The sequence below is a fragment of the Rhinolophus sinicus genome, chromosome X (genome assembly GCF_036562045.2).
Source record: "Rhinolophus sinicus isolate RSC01 chromosome X, ASM3656204v1, whole genome shotgun sequence".
Classification (NCBI taxonomy): domain Eukaryota; kingdom Metazoa; phylum Chordata; class Mammalia; order Chiroptera; family Rhinolophidae; genus Rhinolophus; species Rhinolophus sinicus.
In genome coordinates this window covers 41,867,123-41,890,129 of record NC_133768.1, presented here as the reverse complement: position 1 = coordinate 41,890,129, position 23,007 = coordinate 41,867,123, and the positions used below count along the sequence as shown (strand labels likewise).

The 23,007-nt window shown below is 51.4% G+C and overlaps 2 protein-coding genes across 10 annotated transcripts in view; both read left to right on the top strand.

The window, feature by feature from the left end:
- IQSEC2 (IQ motif and Sec7 domain ArfGEF 2) overlaps positions 1 to 9,424 on the top strand; it is a 75,936-nt gene extending 66,512 nt beyond the window's left edge. For 4 of the 6 annotated variants that reach the window (XM_074324134.1, XM_074324136.1, XM_074324137.1 and 1 more), the window contains 7 exons: positions 458 to 597; positions 1,399 to 1,524; positions 3,404 to 3,503; positions 4,037 to 4,198; positions 5,821 to 5,994; positions 6,459 to 6,508; positions 7,119 to 8,198. In XM_074324134.1, coding sequence (XP_074180235.1) covers positions 458 to 597; positions 1,399 to 1,524; positions 3,404 to 3,503; positions 4,037 to 4,198; positions 5,821 to 5,994; positions 6,459 to 6,508; positions 7,119 to 8,084 — 1,718 coding nt within the window. In that variant the 3' untranslated portion in view covers positions 8,085 to 8,198. Of the gene's footprint in view, positions 1 to 457; positions 598 to 1,398; positions 1,525 to 3,403; positions 3,504 to 4,036; positions 4,199 to 5,820; positions 5,995 to 6,458; positions 6,509 to 7,118 lie in introns of all 6 variants that reach the window. The other 2 variants (XM_074324133.1, XM_019717698.2) reach the window with 2 other exon arrangements.
- A 7,165-nt stretch (positions 9,425 to 16,589) lies between these two features.
- Positions 16,590 to 23,007, top strand: part of KDM5C (lysine demethylase 5C) — a 32,816-nt gene continuing 26,398 nt past the window's right edge. For 2 of the 4 annotated variants that reach the window (XM_019717696.2, XM_019717694.2), the window contains exons 1-2: positions 16,590 to 17,049; positions 21,133 to 21,210. In XM_019717696.2, coding sequence (XP_019573255.2) covers positions 16,900 to 17,049; positions 21,133 to 21,210 — 228 coding nt within the window. In that variant the 5' untranslated portion in view covers positions 16,590 to 16,899. The remainder of the gene's footprint in view (positions 17,050 to 21,132; positions 21,211 to 23,007) is intronic. The other 2 variants (XM_074324267.1, XM_019717695.2) reach the window with 2 other exon arrangements.

Sequence of the window (23,007 nt, the reverse complement as noted above, 5' to 3'; positions counted from 1 at the left end):
ACTTGTACATGTCTTTGCACATATTTCTGAGTAATTCCTTAGGGCAGATTCCTAGAAGAGGAAAATCACTGAATATTTAGGATCTTGCCAAATTACCTTCCCAAATTGTTATGCTAATTAATATACATGCCCGCTTCCCTGCACTCTTACTAACACTGGATATGATCATTTAGCATTATTTTTGCTAGTTAGAAAGGCAAACAAAAGTATCTACTTGTTTTCATCAAAGTGTGTTCTGAGTTGTTTAGACAAAACCATGCTTGGGAGGCAAGCAGCTGGCTGTCTGGTTGAAGGGCGCCTTTCCTGGCCCTCTCCTCACCGCGGGACTGAGGGTGCCACTCTTTCTAGTCCTGGTCATTGTTATGGCCCATGACTGGGTGTGGGGTGTTATGGAGAACCCCTGCCACCCGCTCCCCACATTTGTGGAATATATCCCTGTGTTACTCCTCCCACTCAGGGGTTGACAACGGTGAAGACATCCCTCGAGACCTCCTGGTGGGCATCTACCAGCGCATCCAGGGGCGCGAACTGCGGACCAACGATGACCACGTGTCCCAGGTCCAGGCTGTGGAGCGCATGATTGTGGGCAAGAAGCCGGTAAGTGACTTGGGTGGCTTCAGAGGGGACAGGGTTTGGGTCTGCCTCTGCCACCGAGTGGTGGGTAAGTCACTGGCCCTCTCTGAGCCTCAGACCCCCTCACCTGCTGAATGGAGTGGGTGATGACGCATTCCTCAGGGGTCATGGTGCAGACTGAGTGAGGTGCTCTTTGAGAGTACATCTAGCACACAGCAAGGCACACGGTGAGTGCTGTGTAAATATTAACATCCTTCCCACCTCTGGTTTTGCCTGTCCATTCCAAGTGAGGAGCCAAGCTAATAGTTAATTGATAACCAAAGTCAGAAACACACTCCAGTCTTTAATCTACAAACATTGACAGATGCCTTTCCACTAAGCCCAGCATTTGGGTACCAGGGATGCAGGTATGAGTCAGACATGGTCTCTGGCCTTGGGGGTGCTCACAGACTGGGGGAGGGGGTTGTCAGACAGAGACACAATACTTCTGCCTTACACTTAGTTTAGGAGAGCACAAATGAGGGAGAGGTCATTTTCAGCCTAGGGAGATCAGGAATGGCTTCTTGGAAGAGTATCACTGGAACTGGGATTCGGAGGAAGGGCGGAATGTGGCCATATGAAGCTGGGCAAGAAAGGCATTCCAGACAGGGAGCTACTGGGACAAAGGCAAGGCAGCAGGAAAGCCTGGGCCTTCGGTTCTTAGGCGCCTTGTGTCCGAGTGCCAGTGATACATATCAGAGGTAAACGTCCTCTTGCAGTCCATGTTAAGGTGCCTGAAGCTGCCATGCTGACCTTGCTGACACCTACTTCTTCATGCCTATCTAGGTCCTGTCTCTTCCTCACCGTCGACTGGTTTGCTGCTGCCAGCTCTATGAGGTGCCAGATCCCAACCGCCCCCAGAGACTAGGGTTGCATCAGCGGGAGGTCTTCCTCTTCAATGACCTCCTCGTGGTACGAGCACTGTGGGGCAGGGGGAGATGGAAGGGAGGTGGTGAGCTGAATCCCCGCGTCTGGTGTGAATCATGTTAACATTGGTGGTGAAGGTGTGGTAGGTGAAGGGTTCTGCCATGTAATCTATGTGGTGTTGGATAAGGCCACCCCCACCCCTCCTTTACTTCCTGGATCCATTTGGAGGTAGTGATAGCTACACAGAGGCATCTGTGTAGCAAAAAATGCGAAGATCAAGGGAGATGATAGACTTACAACCTGGGAAGAGGTAGGAAATGTCCCGTCCACCTCAATAGCCCGGAGGGTTGGGTGGAGGGAAGTGAACCTGTGACCCTGGAGTCATTCTGAAACCTTCAGGTGGGTGGTCGGGATGCCTGAAGTGATTCTTAAAACTGAGCTCATCACCATTGTCGACATGTGTCTTTCAGAGCTGGGACTCTTAGGATTCTGCAGGTGGGAAGGGAATTTCAGGGTCTCCTGTCCAACCTTTTACCCAGAGCAAAAACTGGCTTCCTGCATGGCTCCCTGCTTGCATGACTGTGAGGACAGAAGGCTGCCTTCCTTCAAGGCAGCCAGTTTTCCTGTTAGACATCTCTGACTGCTAGACTCGGTCTCCTGATGGGTTTCCTCCAATGATTGTCATTCACCCCTTGGGATCACAGAGAACAAGTGTTCTCCCTCTGCTCGGGGATTTGAGGACAGTGACTTGTCCCCTTTGATCTTCTTTCCTTTAGAACAGAGTCTCTCACCTTTGGCACTGTTGACATTTGGGACCGGATAATTCTTTGTTATCCGGGGGCTATCCTGCATTGGAGGATGTTTAGCCACACCCTGGTCTCTACCTACTAGATGTCTGTAGCACTTCCTCAACCAAAAAATGTCTCCAGACATTGCTAAATGTCCACTGGGAGGGGAGTCATTCCCACTTGAGAATCGCTGCTTTAGACAAAGCCCTTCCAATGCCCTCTCTGAGCCTCAATTCCTCCTCTGTGAAGTGGGGCTACTCCCTATCTCATAGGGTTGTCCTGAGGATGAAATTAAGAGGTCAGCTGTGGAATAGCCTAACCCAGAGGAGTGCCTGGCTTACACAGGTGCTGAGTAAATGTTTCAATATCTGTCACTCACTGGCACCTGTGTGTCCAGCCTCATGCTAGGCACTGGGTTCACAGAGGTGGCTGAGACTCAGTCCTTGTTCTTGGGGAGCTCACAGTCCAAAGGAATAAAAATGTATTTTGCCTAACTGTGCACTGTAACCATCCTGAAATAAAATAATTTGCTTTTAAATGCAAAATGTAGACTGCTCTAATTGCAGATTGTCTGAGGTGTTCACAACCTATGTTAGTTGAGTCCAGAGTGCCCGAGTACTAGATAAAGACCGTGGGTTGTTGAGAGGAAGACTTGTTAACTCTATACATTGATTCAGCAGAGATTGCCATTGTGTGCTGGGGCCCGTGGGGGTGGGCAAGATGCATGAAAACCAGGCTCCTCTTGCAGCTCCCGGTCCAGCAGGGGGTTATCACACCCATAGAATGTTCTCAAGCCTGATGGTGAAAGGCACTGAACCAGCACTCTGGGAGCAGAGGAGGTGGGGTAGGGGATCTGTGTGGGGTGTTAGGACAAGCTTCCTGGAGGGAGCAGCATTCAGTTTCTTCCTGTGAAAACTGTAAACACCTGTATGTATGTTGTCATTACATCAGGAGCTTGCATTTTCTCCTGTTCTGCTCCTCAAGCTTCAGTTCTCCCCAAATTCTGGGTATGTGTGTTTGTGTGTATATGTCTGTTACTGGCAGTGGGAGGGGAGGGAAGTGAGGAGAAACAGGTGCCATGTGAAAATTCCCCACCCCAAACCCTGCCTCTTGTCTTTTTCCCATCCCTGCCAAAGGTCACCAAAATTTTCCAGAAGAAGAAGATCTTGGTGACGTACAGCTTCCGTCAATCCTTTCCCCTCGTGGAAATGCACATGCAGCTCTTCCAGAATTCATGTGAGTCCCTTCTTGGATCCCATCATCCCAAGAGTCTATGCTGTGGTCCCCATTATAACTAGTCTGAGGTCTCCAAAGCACTTGGTCCTGGGATGCAGGGCAGCCCAAGGTGGAGTATGACTTGGGTTTGTGCCCTGGAGAGCTGATGGGGTCACAGAGAACCGCGGTGTGTATGTTTTCTGGTGGGCCCAAAAGACGGTGATCATGCTGCGCTTTGAAGAACTGAGCCGGAGGAGCTTTGTTGGGTGGCCTTCTGGCCAGCAGAAGCAATGTGAGAAGAGGCAGAGGTGTGAAGGAAGGGGTTCTAGAGAGCCGTCAGAGTTCAGTTTGCCCTTTCATCCTGGAGCACAGGGAGTAACAGGGCCATGACTCCCAGAAGACTTTGGGGGACTTTGGGAACAAAGGGGAGCCACTGAAGATGCTTGAGCCAGAGGAGAGGTTCAATCAGAGTTGGACATTAGAAAGATTATTTTGCATATGAGACACATTGCTGCAGTCCTAACAGAGGGGTCCCACTTCCACTTGCCCCACAGATTACCAGTTTGGGATCAAGTTGCTGTCAGCAGTACCTGGCGGGGAGCGCAAAGTCCTCATCATCTTCAATGCTCCCAGCCTCCAGGACCGGCTGCGCTTCACGTCTGACCTGCGCGAGTCCATCGCTGAGGTACAGGAGATGGAGAAGTACCGCGTGGAATGTGAGTAGCCTTGCCACGTCTCCTTCCACACCTCCCGATACGCTGCCCTGCTGACACCAAGAGTCTTGTCCTCTGAGAATCTCAGAGTTGAGGGTTAGCTTGTCCAGACTTCCTAACCCCATTCCAGGAACCCTTCAGTCTCTGCTTGAATATCTTCAGGGACAAGGGGCTCATTACCTGTCAACCTCTGATTATTATTCCAAGCCCTAACTATGAGCCAACTCTTCCTTCTAATGAAAGGCAGCAGGGAGAAGAATCAGGATATTGGAGGTAGGACTCTAGTTTTAGTTCCCAAGTATGCTACTTATTATCTGGGTAAGCTGGGGCAAGTTGCCTGAGTCTCTGAGCCCCAATTTCTTCCTACATGAAATTGGAATAATGAAATCTCCTTCACAGAGTTGTGGAGAGTCAATGAGAGGAGACCAATGAAGAATCCTCCATACTAAAAGGACACCAGTGTTGAACATCCTAGGCGTCCAGCAAATGTTATTCTCCTTCCCAGCCTCTCTGCTCCTCTCCACACATGCCAGTTCCTCAGCTGAGTCCCAGTGACCCATCCTCTTGGCCTCCAGGGGCCACACCAAGTCATTTTGATCATATATAATAGAAAATAGTGATTACATCTCATTCCTCCCAATGTTCTCCAAGTTTTTTTCTTCTCCAGTCACAGTTAAGTAACATGGTGTTAAGGAGAAAGAGGCAGGCAGACGGAGAGAGAGAGAGATGGAGGCCTTCACACTTCCAGGGTCTACTCTACTCCTCAGTAAGGCAGGGTCACACATTTCAGTTCCCCAGATCCTTGAGACACTGGGACATTCAGAGAGAGGGGTGAGCATACCAAGATAAGGGGAGGGCGATAGAAGTCTCCATGACCTCTGCGGGGGCTGGGGTTGTAAGGAAGCCAGAGAGTACAGGCTTTGGACTCAGGCAGACCTGCTTCCAGAATGTCAGCTCCCCCATTTCCAGCTGTACGACTCTGGGCAAGCTCTATGACTTCTCAGATTCTTAGTTTCTTCCTCTGAAAAATGGGAATGGTAATACTTACCTCCGAACTCTTGTGAGGATTGAGAGAGATCAAGGATGCATAGAGCCCAGTATACGGCTAGCACTTAGTAGGGGACACAATTCCTGTCTGTTTCCTGCTCCTGACCTTCCAGGATCCCTCTGCTCTGAAGCAAGGTATCTGAGAATTGAGCAGACTCTGGAATGATTGCCCTTCACCATAGGCTAGAAGGGCCTTCCACCCCTGCTGTGAACCAGCCACTGTGAAGCTCTGTTTTGAAGGGCAGGGGTCATTTGGGAGACCACACTGAGAGCGGGCAGGGGAGGGGAGAAGCAAGATGGGCGAAAGAAAGGGGAGAGGAGCTGGAGGAGCAGGCCCTGAGAGGGAAGAAGGGAAGACCGCCAGAGGAGATGGCAAAAGATGGGGCTGGGTGCTGTAGGGGGCTTGGGAGATGTAGCTGTGGATTGAGGGGATGTGCTGGCGGCCCAAGGGGCAAAGCAGGGGCCCTAGGGACAGAGCAAGTGAGGAGGGGGAAGGCCCATGGAGGCCTGGGGTCCGTCAGGTGGCCTCTCACTCCTGTTCCTAACCTTCACTCCCTGTCTCCCTCACTTCCACCCAGCGGAGTTGGAGAAGCAGAAAGGTATGATGCGGCCTAACGCCTCACAGCCTGGAGGGGCCAAGGACTCAGTGAATGGCACGCTGGTCCGCAGCAGCCTGGAGGATACATATGGAGCAGGCGATGGGCTCAAACGGGGCGCACTCAGCAGCTCCCTGCGAGACCTCTCAGATGCAGGCAAGTCTTCCAGGCCCTGGGGAGATGTGGGACCCAGTGTCCTCTTAGCCTCCTTTCATTGACGGCCAGCCTTCCCTGTACCTGCCACACACGCACGCCCCCTGCCTTCATCTAGAGCCTTGGGCGCTGCGCCACAGGGGGCCTGGGAGCCAGGTCAGAACAGGTGGAGCCCAGAGTTTGGGCCAGGGAGTGTGAAGTGGGGCCACAGTCTTATCCCCTCTCTGCTGCTCCACCTCTCCTCCTCTCTTTCCTCTTCTATTTCTCCAGCACCACTTCTCCTCCTTCTCCATCTCTTCCTCCTTTTGCTCCTCCTTCTCCACCTCTCCTCCTCCCCACCACCCCCTCTTCAATGGGGGAAAGGGAATAGGGGTGTCTGTCCCCGGGAGGGGCCCAGCTCTGGAGCCCAGCAGGGTGGGGAGGGGGGGTTGCTGCTCTGACGCTGGGCTCCTTGCTTGTGGGTGCAGGGAAGCGGGGGCGGCGTAACAGCGTGGGATCGCTGGACAGCACCATCGAAGTAAGTGCCAGCTCCTGCCCCACTCATCCTCTGCATGAGCCCCGCCCCTCTGCCATGGACCCTGGAGGAGGAGGGGACCTGTTGCTTCCCCCATCTTACCTGCTGGGAACCCTGCGACTACCTCTCCCAGCCTACCACTCTCTCCATCTGTCCTCAACTCTGTCTGTCCTCACTCTGCCTGTCTCTCAGTCTGTCTTCCACTCTCCCAAGCCCCCTCCCAACCCCTGGGCCGACTCTGAGTAGTGAGGCCCTTGGAGTTGGGCCACAAGGAGCTCTTACCTCCAAGTCCTCCAAGTCCTACCTCTTGGAGCCTGAGCAAGTCACTCTGTCTCTCTGGGCCTAACATTCTCTCTGCTTGCAAAATGGGGATGAGGAGGAGAGACTGCTAATTCTTCCTCTCCCAGCTGAGGCTCAGATGAGATAGTGGATGTGACAGCAGAGCTCTGCAAGCTGGGGAGCTTCATGTACAAGTACAGGACTGTTACTTTGGTTTTCTTGATGCCTTGGGGTTCCTGTCTCCCTAGCTCCAGCCCTCAGGGCCCGGGAGGAGTTTAGGGTTGGGGATATAGGACGTCTAGACTGGCCTGACTTCCCCCCTCCCCCCTTCCAGGGGTCCGTTATTAGCAGTCCACGCCCTCACCAGAGGATGCCACCTCCGCCCCCACCCCCGCCGCCAGAGGAGTACAAGAGCCAGAGGCCCGTCTCCAACTCCTCATCCTTCCTGGGCTCCCTATTTGGAAGCAAGCGGGGCAAGGGGCCCTTCCAGATGCCACCACCGCCAACAGGCCAGGCCTCTGCTTCCTCTTCATCTGCTTCTTCCACTCACCACCACCACCACCACCACCACCATGGTCACAGTCACGGTGGCCTGGGGGTGCTGCCCGATGGGCAGTCCAAGCTCCAGGCCCTGCATGCCCAGTATTGCCAAGGACCAGGCCCTGCTCCACCACCCTACCTCCCACCCCAGCAACCCCCTCTCCCCCCACCTCCTCAGCAGCCGCCACCCCTGCCCCAGCTGGGCTCCATTCCACCACCTCCCGCCTCAGCCCCACCTGTGGGGCCACATCGCCACTTCCACGCCCATGGCCCAGTCCCAGGCCCCCAGCACTATACTTTGGGCCGGCCAGGCAGGGCTCCCAGACGGGGGGCTGGAGGACACCCTCAGTTTGCTCCACATGGCCGCCACCCTCTGCACCAACCCACATCCCCGTTGCCCCTGTACAGTCCTGCCCCCCAGCACCCTCCAGCCCACAAACAGGGCCCCAAGCACTTCATCTTCAGCCACCATCCACAGATGATGCCAGCAGCAGGGGCCTCTGGGGGTCCTGGATCCCGGCCACCAGGGGGCTCCTACTCCCACCCCCACCACCCCCAGTCACCATTGTCACCGCATTCCCCCATCCCACCCCACCCCTCCTACCCACCCCTGCCCCCACCCTCACCCCACACCCCGCACTCGCCCCTGCCACCCACTTCCCCCCATGGCCCCCTGCACGCCTCTGGGCCCCCTGGCACGGCCAATCCACCCACTGCAAACCCCAAGGCCAAGCCCAGTCGGATCAGCACCGTGGTCTGATGAATGCAGAGAGTGAGCTGGGGCCCGGGGAGGTCTGGGGAATCCATAGGAGGGTGGCCTTGCATCCTCTCTGCTTCTTCAGTTTTTCCAAAATATACTATATACACATAGAAATGTCATCCTCCCTACTTCCTCCCTGCCTTGGGACCCCTCCTCTAACCCCCAACAGTCGCCATGGGGTTTCCTTCCAGCTTCAAGGACCCTTGCCACTTGAAGCCTGGACACAGGGCTCTCGAGCTCTGGGGAGTGATGAGGACCTTTTGGAGATCCTTGCTCTCTTTTTCCTCTCTTCATCTCTCCCCTTCGCTCCCCCCTCCCCCGGGAGATTTAGCTGGGGTGGCCTCAGACCTCTGAGCCAGTGTGAGCTCCCTGTGAGCTCTGGCTGGTAGGGAAGGGCAGGTGTCAGAAGGAGTGAGGCTGAAGACTTCCCCAGGGCGCCCCTGGCTGTGTGGAACTAGTAGGGAGCTTTGTAGAGTTGTGGCCAAACCTCAGCTGGCTTGGCCCTCTCTCTGACCTTAGGGCCTGGCCACACACTTCCATGTGTCTCTCCACCTGCCGGAGGACATGGACTGTCAGTGCACTCAGTGGATGGGACCCACTTATGCTAGCCCCCAGATGGGGCAGTGCTTCCTCTCCAGAGCCAGTCTATGCCCCAGTCCAGACCTCTTCAGCTTCAGGACCTTGACTCTCCTTGCTGCGTTCTTATCCTGATCAAAGTCCAGACAGGTTTGGGGGGGGGGCTCAGGTCTGGGATGAGAAGGGCACTGCCCTCCCTCACCCATATTGCATGCCCCCCCCATTCCCTTACACCTACCCCACCTACAACTGAAGACAATGCACTTTACAGATATCACCCACACACACCTCGCTGGGGCAGGGCACCCAGCATCAGCCTTGGGGAGAGAGGTTCCCAGAGGGCCACCTTAAGCCCGAGATGTCCTTCCTGAGCCAGAGATTGAAGCCATCAGAGTGGGGGCTGGGAACCAGGATGCCTGAGTCCTTCTGTCCACCAAAATCTCCACTGCCTCTTCAGCCCCTTTACAGCCCTGTTTATTTATTATAAATATATTTTTTACAAGCCCCAGCTCCTCTTCTTGCCCCACATATCCAGCTCCTTTCTCAGCTCCTGCCTCCCTCTCCCCTCTCTGCCATGGGCTGCAGTAACAGACAGACAGACAGATCCTGGCTGTATGAAGGGCCAGGGCCTGTGGGGCCTGGGGGTGCGGGAGTACGGCAGCGGGAGGGGCTGTATGGAGAGGAGCTGGGGTTCAGGCATTGTCTTTTTTCCTCCTTGTATATAAGAATGTATATTTGATGCCTCATAAAAGACCTTGTGCTCACCTCCCGCCTCTGCCTCCTCCTTGTGGCCCTCTCCCACTGTGGAGCCTGTGGAGAGAGAGGCCTTAGCCCTGGGAGGTGAGGCGCTGATGGGAGAAGCTCTGGTAACTGGGTGGGTGACATGCTTCGATTGGGCGGGAGGTGGAGATGAGGGAAGTTTTCCTGTCTCAATTTGTTAATGGTCTGTGTGACAAGAGTAGTGAGGCCCTGTGTTGTGGAGTTGATCCAGTTCAAATCCTGGGGTTTTTCCTTGCTAGGCATGTGCACTGGAGAAAGACACACTCTCTGTGTCTCGGTTTCCTCAGTTTAGAACTTGGGGTGGTAGCCGTTGCCACACGGCGGTAACAAATGTCTAGCAGTCAGCGTGGAGTCAGTGCTCGACAAGTTAGTTCCCTTCTCTTCCGTTCACAGCTTGGATACTTCCTTCTACTCTTCTGGTGTCTATTCTTACCCTTCCTGTGGCTGGCCTGGCTTTGCCCTGGAGTCCTCTCCCCTCCCCACAGCTGGCCACATTTCTGTCCTCGAGGGGGGTGGTAACCTGGGCCAGGAAGCCAGGGGCTAGATACATTATAAGAGTTCTGTATATATACTTAGGATGTTAGATAACAAATAGCAGGACTCCCTTTAGTTCACAGCGGAGAGTATAGACCCAGAGAAGGGAAGGATCTTTCCCAAGGCCGCATAACAAGTCAGGATGGGGGTTCCTGACTTCTAGGCTAGTCCTCTTTCCAGTCCCCACAACTGCCTTCCTATGAACTGGACATGTTTCCAGCACCACTGATTACGCCCTGGGCTCTGAGCCCAGGAGGAATGAGGCAGAGCAATGGTTCTTGGTTAGGGTCAGCAGCAGGGTCCCCAGAAGCAGCAGTCAGTACATATTTTTGGTGCCTTCTTAGAGTCTGGAATGGCCTCTAAGAGGGCATGGTTTGGAAGGCCCCACTCTTTAGCATCTTGGACCAATGTCTTTGTTTTCTTCCTCATACGTACATTTAAGCAAAAGCAGCAGCTGGGACTATCTAAGCGTTTGATGCCTCCTTGAGGAGGCATTCGAAGAGCTTAGACCCAGAGGAAGAGGGTCAGGAATCAAGTCCAATCTGTGTTTTGTTTGTTTGTTTGTTTGTTTGTTTCTTCCCTGGTGGACCAAGCTGCACTGCCTTTGGTCACTCCCCCTTCTCCCACTTTCAGTTAGACGCTGGTTTCATCTCCCCAAAGCTCAGTTTTAGCACTCAAATCCTGGCTCAGTCACAGATTTGACTGTGTTGCCTTTGGCAAGTCACTTAGCCTCTAAGGGCTTGGTCTTTTGCCTGTAAAAGACTAGGGATACTAATCTTGCAGGGAAACTGTTAATAGATGCATGTGAAATGCCTACCCCTTGCTAGACACACAGTGAACTGTTTTGGGCCACCTACAGACACAAGCGTAAACTTGTCTTGAGGTTGGAGGTCTTCCACTATGTGGCCCCCGCTGATCTCTGTAGTCCTAACTCTCATTCCTCACCCACATTTTGGTCATCCAGTCACTTCCCTGAAAAGGCCTGTGTGTAATTTCCAAACTCAGTACAGTTGACCCTTGAACAACACGGGTTTCAACTGCACAGGTCCATTTATATGCGGGTTTCTGATCCGGGGTGGGTCGGCGCCCCTACCCCAACCCTCACCACATTGTTCAAGGGTCCACTGTATTCTACCTGTGCCTTCCCTCCTGCCCGATGTGCTCTTCCCAATATGCCTGATAAGGGTTTTCTCACTCTTGGGAGATGGGCGTAAAGGACCCATCCCTCACAGAATGTGCCCTTGGTTCCCTACTCTGAGGTTCCTCATATCATTATCTGTCTTCCTCACCAGACTATAAGTGGCTCAAGAATGACACTGGTCTGAATCATCTCTGTCCAGAGCATTGCCCAACACAATGCTTGGTACAGCACAGATGACACTAACATTTGGTTGATTTGAATGAACGGTTCTTTCTAAGCTAAATCTTAGAGTAAGTTATCTTTGGTTGATTTATTGATTGCTGCACCTGTGTACCAAGCCTTGGGGCCCCGTGGGAACTCCTCATGTTTCCTTCAGCTCTCTCCAGTGTCCTCCTCACTGCAGTCCCAGCACTGGGCTATCCCTGTCCCGCCTTCCCCCTCTCCCTGGAGGCTCACCGACCAGTGGCTGTCCTCACATCAAAGGTTCTATTGCCAGTATCTTCAAGGATGTGGTTGGAGATGGACAACACGTAACAAAGGACAAAGGTCCTGGAATCTCACAGAGTTCTTTGTCCTAGACCAGTGCTATTCAATAAGTCTTTCTGTGCTGCTGGAAATGTCCTGTAACTGCACTGTCCAGTATTGTAACCCGAAGCCACATGTGGCTAGTGCCACTGACGAACCAATTTTTTACCATTAAAGTTATCTTAAATGGCTACATGTGGGTGGTGGCTGTCATATTGGACAGGGCAGGACAAGACCTTCAGGGGTGGACAGCCTGGCAGGGATATGTCAATACAACATAATAAGTACAGGCCAAGAAGGAAGCACAGCGTGTATGAGGGCACCAAGAAGGGGAAAACCCAACTTGGGGAGGGGTGGGGTGGGTCAGGGAAGGGTATCTGGAACTTCCCCTTTCGCGGAGTCTCTAAGGGTGAGTAGGAACTGGCCAGGTAAAGAAGGGTATTCATCAGAGGAAGCAGCGTATGAAAAGGCCTGGAGGTATGTGAGTCTGCGATGTGTTTGTGGAATAATGAGAAAGGAACGGGAGAGGGCAGCCCAGGGGTGATGGATGTGAGCCATCCGTGTACCCTCATTCTTCTGTTGCCACAGGTTTTCTCACCAGGGTCTCAGAAAAAGTGAAAGTAAGACCAAGTGACACTTTGGGCTACATAATGTCTCCACTGTAAAATGACTGTTTCTCTCTTTGTAATTAATGAGTGTCTTGTGGAGAGATGCATCAAAATAATGTAAATAACATGTTACTGCTCAAACTTTCCCCCACCAGTTTTAGCATTCACCCATTATTCTCCAGATAGCCAAATGGTGATTTTTCAAATACCATCATCCTTTTGACATGGATTAGTTGGCTTTCCAATGTAAGGAAGAGCTTTCCCTTCTCCCACATTTATTTATTTATATCCTCATGGACTCATGGTTGTTTATTTTATTCAATGGGCTATAACACACTCATGCCATTCTTTATTTTGATATTCCAAAATGCCCCACATTTGGCCAGCAAGAGGCCCTCCACGCTGGCTCCTGTGTGCTTTCGGCAGGTCTCCATCTTTCTTTGAGCGCTTCCTTGTTTTCTTGCATCACAAGATGCTGCAGGCCCATCTTGTCCTTTCCGTGCCCAGCCCAGGAACTGACCATTTTTTTTCCAAGGACACCTGGCTCTTTTTGGATGAGAATGACATTTAGAAACCAAGATTTGGGCACTTGGTGTTATAGCTGCTTTTAGAGTTTGCTTTTTCATTTGAAAAGTGTTTGCACATCTATTGATTTTTTCACTCATCATTCCTTTAAGGAAGAGCTTTCCCTTTTCCCTCATTTTATGCATTTGTATCAGTGCAGAGTTATAGATTTTTATTTTATTCAATGAGTTATACTACTATCATAATTCATTTGGAATTATTATTTTGAATATATCTTTTTATTGTTATATGTATGTATTAAGCACATAACATATGTCTATATTTCTCTCCATATATGTATATGAAACCATGAGTTCACACAGATATGTTGATACCTTGAGGAGGCTCTTTCAATAATCAGGCTAGAGATAGTAAATGGCTCTCACATAGAATAGAAGATTAGAAAATGGCATGGCAGGAGGGGATGGATTCCAGAGCTCCTTAGGAGTCAGAACTCACAGCTCACAGCTCAGAACTAGAAGGGACCCTATTTTACAGATCAAAAAAGTGAGGCACAAGGTCATGCTTATCCAGTTCATCCAGAAAACATGGATGGGGTGAGTGTGGTCAAGAGCCCAGCCGAGCCTTCCAATCACTGCTCTGTACCAGCTCCATGCCAGACCCTCTGTCCCAGGTGGGTGCCTGAGAGTAACCCAGCCTCCGGTCCAGGGTGAGCTCCCCAGTGCTTCCCAATTCTTCAGTCTGCAGTGCCCAGACTCCAGTTGGTCCTCAGCAAGACCCAAGGCCTGGGAAAGGAACCCGTTTCCTGAGCACCTGTGTGTGTGTGTGTGTGTGTGTGTGTGTGTGTGTGTGTGTGTGTGTGTGTTGAGAATGATGCCATCTGAGACTTTACAGGCAGAATTGTATGGCAGTCAGACAGACCTGGGTTTGAATTTTAGCTCTGCCACTTACTATCCATGTGACTTGGGCAAGTTTATACTTCTTGGAGCTTCGGTTTCCTCATCTGTCAAACAGAGATAACAATACCTACTTCATAGCACCTGGCCTTTGATGAATGGCAGTCATCATTATTTCTAATCTTCATAACTACCCTGTAAGGAAGGGATTATAGCACTTCATTGGATAAATGAGAAAATCAAGGATCAAGGAGGTGAGGTACTTGGCAGATCTCAGTGGGTGAATGTCAGCTTCAGGAAAGCCAGGACCATGTCTGTCTTGGTCACCATTATATTTCCAGGGCCCAGAAAAGTGCCTGGTGCACAGTAGAAATTTAACAAATATTTGTGAATGAATTGAATCTGACTGGCTTTAAAGACTCTATGCAATTTCCATTTGCATTTACAGGATGGTGGGGGGAATGTCTGGGCTAAGGACCTCAAAGAAGGCTACGGGAAGCCTGGGCTGAACTGAGACCCCAAACCTGGCCTCACAACTCCTGATTCATGCTCTTTGTCCTTCACTAAGCTGCCTCCAGATGGAAAGGTCAAACTTTCTTCAGCCTAGGATTTGGCATGTTTTCCCACCGTCTTCATTCTTCTCACCATTCTCCTGCCCAGTTCTGTTACTGGTGAGAGCAAATGAGATGAAGAGCATTTGACCAAGAGTCAGCAACGTCTTGTGTAACAGTGGGCAAGTTGTTCAATCTTTTTGGAACATAGTTCCTCATCTACAGAAAGGGTAAATTGACCTACATCTTTCCCAAGACTGTTGCAAAGATTAAGGGACATTATATTAAAGAGCTCTGTGGGCTGTTCAGTGCTTACACATGTGAAAGGCTAGTGATTTTACTGGTATTAGCATCACCTTCCCTAGTTTTCTGTTTCCCATCTAGACAGTTGTTTGGTTGGGTCATTCACATGTGTTTCCAGTGCAAAGGGGCTGAGGTTTCCCCTGACACCTAAAAAACTAGAAAAGAGATGTCACTATTTGTATTAATTGGAACAAGTTTCTTCACAAGCTAAGTGGGGATAAAGATTCTAAACATTCGAGGTAAAATAAGGATTCAAGTGATAAAAAATAAGAAATCACTAGGCACAATGCCTGACACAAAAGAGATTCTTAATGAGATTTGACATATTGGTTGTTGACTCTCAGAAGTAAAGATAACAGTTAGTTAACAGATACTGAGGGCCTTCTGTCTGCCAGGTATTGTACAACAGTCCTGCCAGGTAGGTATTAATATTATCATCCCCATTTGTTTCAGAAGCTGGGAGTTGCCCAGGTCACATAAGTAGAAATTGGCAGAGCTGGTGGGACTAGAAGTCGGGTCTGTCTGACCCCAGGGTGTGCCCTGCTCCCACAGATAGGCTGTGCTTAGCTCAGTCCTGAAGCAGGCAGGATGATGTACCTAACTGGGACGCAGTATGTGATTAGCAACAATTAACTGAATGAAGGAATGATATTGCCTACCCACTTCAAACATATTTGAGCATACAGCAGATGCTTAATACACAGAAAATGTTTGCAAAGAGTTGATATTATTTTCAGTCAGTATATACTAAGACTGCTCAAAAGTATACATTCATTTTTCTGTTGTTTACTCAACATCAATTTACTGCTTACTATGCCAAGTGTTAAGGATGTGTAAGTCCACACATGGTCCCTCCTTAAGGAATTTAATCTGATGGTGGAACACGAAATAAGCACTTAATCAGCATGTACACAAGTACTCTATGTGCACAGCAGGTGTTCAAACTTTATGTGCACCTGTTGAATAACACAGATGATCCTCAAACACAGTAGATGCCTGATGTATGAGCAAAGTACTGGTTTGATCCTCATTCAAAGTAGTTGTGATAAACCGATTTAGAAAGTGTTCAACAAATGTGTACACAATAGGAATAGCTGTACACATAGAAGGTACTCAAATGCATGTGACGGGCTATCCACAGTAAATACAATCCGTGTACATAGATGTTTGATAAGCACACAGTAGACTCACAAATGGGCACCGTGTTTCTCATACCATAGGCACTGAGAGGTGATAAATACGCTGCTGCTAAACATCCAATATTCAATAGTTAAAATACTATATACACTCAGGCTTATTTTGTAGTACATTCCACAAATATGCACACAATAAAAGTGCATACAGAACAGTTGAAAGTGTTCATTAAAATGCTGACAATGACTCTTTGGGGGTCACAATGGAAGCCCCATCCCTGAGAGGTCTCTACGCATAACCTTGGATGAAATAAATATTTCCTTCCTTTCCCTGGGGCCCAGGATTCTAAAAATCTATAATGCCTGGGGAGTGAGCAGCCTCCTGCCTTCCTTCTTTCAAAGCCCCAGAGGTGTCAGCGCCTAGAGCTGGGAGCTCGTTACGTTTCCCCTAACCTGCCGGCTGGCACAAGGTGTCGCCCGCAATCAGGCAACGAGAGCTGCCTTCAGCGGCCCACACCGGAAAGAGGAGGGAGGAGAGAATGTTGGGGCGGGGCTCCCGCCAGGGCTGAGGTCATCGAAGGGGGGGTGCCAGTTTCGGTCTACCGCCCACCAACCCCAGCTCCTCTTCCGGTCTGTCTCCATAACGCGCATGCGCACCACTGGCCTTTAAACGTGCACCGCCGGTCCATCCGGAAAAAGGATCCGGCAGTTTAATTACAATTTTGCTCCTCCGCTGCAGAGGAGGACTATTTGCTCTCAGCCTGGGACCTACTTTTGAGTTCCCGCTTCCAAATAGGGAACCCACGCCTGCCCATCTGCTTTGTCCCCACGGGATGAAGGCTTCCTAGGGCCCGGCCTCATACAAGATATACGAGGCTCGGAGGGACATCCCGCGGAGGGATCCGGTTTGTTGTGGTGAGGGAAGGGGGGGGCGCTGACAAACCAAGATGGCGGCGGCGGCGATGAAGGCCGCGGCGGTTGGGAGGTAGCTGTGGTCGTGAAGGCTGCGGGAGTTGGGCGGCAGCGGCTGAGTTTGGAAGGAACGGAGCAGGACGAAGAGGCGGTAGCAGCAGCGTCAGCCTGTGCCTCTCAGTGCGCGGCAAGCAACACGCCCCCTTGGCCCCCGGCGGGTGGCGGCCGCCCCGCTTAGGGCCTAGTCTCCGAGCAGTGCCTCGGTTTCATACAGCAGCGTCCGCCATGAGTCCTTAAGGGTGGTCCGAACCCTGCAGTCCTAGGGCCCACCATGGAGCCGGGGTCTGACGACTTCCTACCACCGCCGGAGTGCCCGGTGTTCGAACCTAGCTGGGCCGAGTTCCGAGACCCTCTTGGCTACATCGCGAAAATCAGGCCCATCGCCGAGAAGTCGGGCATTTGCAAGATCCGCCCACCCGCGGTAAGGCCCGGGGCCGGTGGTCGCCCGCGGCGAGGCCAGGGACCTAGAGTAGCTGACGGGGGAGTCTGGGGGGTGGGGGTGGGCAGCTTGAGATGTGGGGAAAATGGGGTGGCTGAGACCGTTGTGGATGCGGCGCGGGTCGGAGAAAGGGTGCTGGGGCCAGGGGTCCCCGTGATCTGAGGCCCCCAAGTGACCTGGGCTCAGACCCACCCCCACTCCCACTTCGCCTTTCGGAATCACTCCTAGTAAGGGTCCAGACAGGGATGCCTAGTGGGCCGGGACAGTTCAGACAGGCACCCACACATCTCTTAGTTACCCCAGACCCTCCAGGTCAAGGCTTCACTAAATAAGGCCTTTCCCCCATCTACTGTCATCACTTCTCTTAAGGCAGGCGGTGTGGTGTAGGGGGAAGCTCTGAAGGGAGACAGACCTGAATTCAAAACACCACTCTGCAGCTTCCCAGCTGTGTGACCTTGGACAAGTAATATAATTTCTCTGAGCCTGTGAAATGGGTTCCACGAAGGGTTATTTCAAAAATTCGGTTAAACTAGGTCGCGTCTATGTGTAGTAGGCACTAGATAAGTGGTAATTATTGTGACTGCGAAGGTGTTTGATGTGGTCATTGGTTTGCTCCTATGTGAATTGACTCATATTTACTCACATCCTGCCAGGCCAATCCATCTATGATAATATCAGGCTGGCCTGGTAGATCAGTCAGGAAATCAGTCTCACAGCGAGTGCTCTGTCTGGCTCCCCTGAGATGGGTTCAGGGAATTGTCCCTTTCTTTTCCTAGTGGAAGGCAGTATCCGGGACTTTGCCACACATCACCCCTCCCCAGACTTGACTTCTATGGAGAGGCTTGGACCAGTCGGCTTGGTGGGGTATGAGTCCTTCTCAGAGGGTTTCTACTCCACTCTGTCCCAGGATGTAGGAGGCCCCAGAGGATAGGGTATTCTTGGACTCCCAGAAACAGAATGGAGCTATGGAAGTCTGCCTCCTTTGGAATGCTTGAATCCCAGAGGTCAGCAACAAAGGGCATATCTTTGCTCCTAGGCCTGGCTTTAGGCCAGGAGAAGTCCCCAAAGGGCTAGGAAAGGCTGGCATGGAGGAGAAATGACGACGTGTGTGTTCAGTCACCACTTGGGATTCCAAGGGCAGAAATTGAGTTTGTCTGGAACAGGATGTTTCCGAGTGGGTGTCCCTGGCTGAAACGGGATGGGAAGCCTCTCTGCCACCTGAGGAGGGCACCGCAGGCCTTCTTATTTAACTTAGTGCTTTCTGGTGCTCTGCCACAGATCTAGGCTGGTTTCAAATGGATCCTCTGGGAGGTGTTGGGTAAGCTCATTTCTTCCTTGTTGGAGCCTGGCCACAGATCTCTGAAGTATCCTTGTCCGTGGTGAGGGAGTGGCAGTGGGTAGTGAGAGGTCAGGAAGGCTAGCAGAAAGGACAAGCTGAATCCTGGGCAGCCTCAAGGAGGCAATGTCTGACGTAGAGGATAGTGGGGGCCTGACTTTCCATTTTTTTCTATCTTGGATTTATCTCGGCAGGCTGGCCCTGTGCAGGTGTTGTTACCCTCCGTTGGGGGACCAGGAAGGGAAAAAAATGACACGTCCCTAATGTGTGTGAGACTGTCCTTTGCAGGGGGCCGTCCTTTGTTACGCTTCTTTTCTCTACCTCAACAGTGTGCTTCTCCAATTCAGGAGACCTGGCTGTCTGGTTTTGTTCTGTTTTCTGTTGTTGTTTTTCCTCTTGTCAGGCTGCTGCTCAGCCACCTTTAGGCAGCCAGGCCTCCTGGCTGGAATTTGAAGCACTCACCCAAGTAGTGGTTGGGCCTGGGGTGGGAACCTATGTATCAGTGGGTACTTGGAAATGGAGGTTTGTTTGTCTGAGGAAGGGCCATTTGGGTTCTGAATTGCTAGACAGGTGACTGCTACTCTTGGGGAAGATGGGTGAGAGGAGAGTGTTGGTGCCCCGGAGCACACCCAGGGGAGCTGGGCAGGGCCTTGCCTCCTGCATCAGGTAGTCAGCCTTTTTAGCACCTTCCTGCTCGAACTGAGGCACTGCATGTTTGGCACACAAACACGGGAGAGTGAGGCTGAAGGCAGGATGGGAAGCTCGTCGGTTCCAGGGAGAGCCAGGCAGGGAGGTTTGCTGGCCCTCCTCAGCTGTCTGGTGCACCCACAGCTCCTCCTGCTCTAGGATTCTGCTTCTGCCACTTCCTGTCAGGTTGCTTGAAGTTGCTCTTATTCTTATCTGGAACTTGATTCAACAGGAAAGAAGGGTGCCTGGAGTTTGGGGTTTGAGCACCTTTCTACCTGGGCTACTTGCACTGAGGGGAGTGCCCTACTAATAGGAGGCAAGAAGGCACAGGGAGCGTGTCTGGGCTTGAGCTATAACATTTTACTCTGTTATTTTTGTTGTTTTTTTCCCAAGTCAAGTTGTTGCCCTTTCAGTCTTAGTTGTGGAGGGCACAGCTCAGCTCCAGGTCCAGATGCCATTGCTATTTGCAGGGGGCACAGCCCACCATCCCTTGCAGGAGTCGAACCAGCAACCTTGTGGTTGAGAGCCCATTGGCCCATGTGGGAATCGAACCGGCAGCCTTCGGAGTTAGGAGTTAGGAGCATGGAGCTCTAACCGTGTGGTTTTTTTAAGCCCCTGCTTCACTGAGCTCCAGGTGTTTGCTACCTGTGTGGAGGTTGGGGGACGTATGTGTGGATGCAAGGATGAGTCCTCGGGCCCCTTTTCTAAATATGTGCATACAAAAGAGGCCAACAGCTTTTTGTTTCCTTTTACTGCCCACCCCCCCTTATGTATGTGTGAGCACGGGTAGCCTGGGGCGGTGCGAAGAGCCTTGGCCTGGCAGTCAGAAGACCTGGGTTCTAGTCTTGACTCTCCCACTGACTCAGCAGGTGATTGTGGAGAAATCACATTTCTTCTCTGGGCCTCACTTTCCCCATTCGTAAAATGAGGGCATTGGTGTAGGTTACTGTAGGTTCTCACCGTCGCAGCAGGAGCCAGGCCTCTGGGGAGAAGAGGACTGCATGGGAGGTTTCGAAGAGGAGGGTGTTGGGGAGGGGGCTCTCCACAGCCACCTTTTGGGCGGGACACAGCAAGCTCCAACGTGGCAGGGCAGAGTCTTCCCCACTTTTATTATCGTGATCTTCCTCTGACCTCCCTCCTCCTCCCCAAAACCTCCCGTTCTTTGCCACCATAGTTGGACATCCCAGCACTACACCGCACCCCCCCCAAGCCCCCCCGCTGCTTCCTCCCCTGCCTCTTGCTGGCAGGTGTTTGAGAGAGGACCCACAAGAGCCTCCCAGGCTGGGTGGTTGATACACATTCTTGCTCCCTGTTCCTTGCTCGTCCCTGCACTGTCTGTCTCAGGCCCTTTAAAATGAGAGAACAGACAGTACAGGCCTAGACCTTTAAATCCTGCCAGAATCAGAGCTGAGCCACCCTGCATGTGTATTGGGTAGTGGGGTCAGCCTTAGATGTTAAGTCTTAATAATGGTGCCTTTGAATAACATTTTGATTTGAAAACCAGTTTAATTTTCCATATTAGTCTTATGAGGAAGCCGGGGCAAGAGTTTCTATTGCCACCTTACAGACAAGAAAACAGGCTGAGAAAGGTAAAATCCCATAGCTAGTCAGTAGTGGAGCTAGAACGTGAACCCAGGTCTTCTGACTCCAGATCCTGCGCGCTTTCCCGGACTTCCAGACTGTGTGTCCCACACACAGCACATGCCTAGGGGATGAGGGGTTTCACGTGGATGTAGGGAGAGTTTGGGGTCAACTGTTTGGGGCCCCATCTCTCTGTTTCTTGAAATCCTAGCACTTTACTGTTGGGAGGGACTTGGAAGAAGGTTCCCAGGGCCTGAGGCGTTGGGGGTGGACTTGAGGGGCTGCTAAGGCCCTCTTCTGAGTTCTCTGTGGTGCAACTGGGCCGAGTGTCTGCAGGTTAAAAAGTCAGGGGTGGCTACGGGTTTGGGAAGGTGAATGGAGTGCTGAGCTACTTTTGGTGCCCTCTGGTCTTGTGCTACGCTGGAATAACCCAACTCCCTTTCCCCTCTGTACCCCCTCAGGACTGGCAGCCACCCTTTGCTGTAGAAGTGGACAACTTCAGATTTACTCCCCGAATCCAGAGGCTGAATGAACTAGAGGTGAGAAGACTAACAGCTGGTGGCGGGGTTGGGAGAATGGAAACCTGAGCTCTGGCCCCTCCTCCCTCATACCTTCTCTGGCTAAGGTACCTGTTGCCTGGGCCTTTATTCTTTATTCTCTCTTCTGTGAAGTTGCATGGAGGGCATGGAGGAAGCTTTAGGGCTCTAACTATAACTGAGAGCGGGGCATTTAGCGTTTCTGGTGTCGTAGCCCAAAGGCTGGGGCTGTCCCTTCCCCACAAACGGTTGCTACTTCTGAAGCTCCCCTGTCAATTACCTACCTTACCTGACTCCACAAGAGGGAAGTGTGGAGGTGGCCAAGACCCTTGTTTGGCCAGATGAGTTCAGCCTCGTCATCCAATTCATCCACAACCCTGTGCTTCCTATCGTTCCTTCCATGGTGCCTAGTGACGGAGATGGGTGGGAACAACACAAACACTGGTCTGTGTGGAGGCTGGAATGGTTACAAACTTGGGCCGGAGGTCAGGCAGGTAGATTTTTCCCTCTCCCTTTTGTTCTGTACAGGAAGTCCAGGCCCTTTGTGTGGGTAGGTGAGGTTTTCCACTAAGGGCTTGAAAATGTCCTGGGTTAATGAGAGTGTGTGCCCTGAAGCCAGTTCCAGGTAAGATCCTGGAGTTTCCCATGGAAGATGTAGCTTAGAAGTATGCTACCACCCCCTGCATCATTATTATGTATCCACAAGCCTTACTCAGTGTCCTGGGGGCATATTAGGCCCAACCAAATACCTGTGACCTGAAAAGCTTACTTGTCATACAGACCACAGCTCTTCAACCTTGGCACTATTGACATTTTGGCCCAGATAATTTTTTTGTCATGAAGGGCTGTTCTGTGCATTGCAGATTATTTATCAGCATTCTTGGCTTTTACCCATTTGATGTCAGTAGTACCCTTTCCCAGTTATGGTAACCAAAAATATTTCTAGGCCTTGATACCTGTCTCTTGGGGGGCAAAATTGCCCTTCACTGAGAATCGCTGTTTTAGGGTCTAAGTACTGTTCGGATCAGAGCAAAGATCATCTCTTGTAAGGGTATAAGATCCTTAAAGAAATGGCTCTGCCCAGGTCCGTGGGAGTACAGCTAGGGCAAGGTGTTGCCTAGTATGGCACAGGGGCAGGTTTTCTGGAAAGATAGTGCTGACTAATGAAGGGGGAGGAGCAGGGATGAGGCCAAAGTTGGAAAGCCAAGGGTTTGAGGTGGAGGGAGTAGAGTTCCTGGCCCCTTAGGGGTTCTGACAGCTTAGTACCCATAGGTTGTTTCCTTCCACAAATAGACCTTAGTTTTTCTCATCTATGGAATAGAAAGACTTGTCCCTGTTCCCCCTAATAGGATTAGAGCAACGTAGTGAATGGCAGTGACTTAACTAGTTCTCCCTAAGGTCAGGCCTCGGACCAGGGTGAGGTGGTTATAGACTTAGGGCCTTGTGAAGCCCTTCTTGCACCACTGAGATTTCAGGGGAGCCTGGTACATACTTTACTCCTAGGATCTTTGGCCCACATCGGGTCCTGGGCTGGCCAGGTGCCAGCGCTGCTTTGGTACGCAATTTCTTAGTTCTTTAGGCCCCTCTGTCTCTCAGCCTTCAGCTGCCATGGAACAAGTTTTCGTGGTGCACAAGAAGAGGTGAATGTGCTCTTTTGGAGCCTTCATTCTCTGAAACATGTCTAGAGCTTAGATAAAATTCTGGAATTTCCAGGGGGTGTTCATTGTTCCTCTCATAAGTCCACCCTTCTGGGGTAAGTGGACTGGGAAGTTGTTTTATTTCCCTTTTATTATCAGAAAA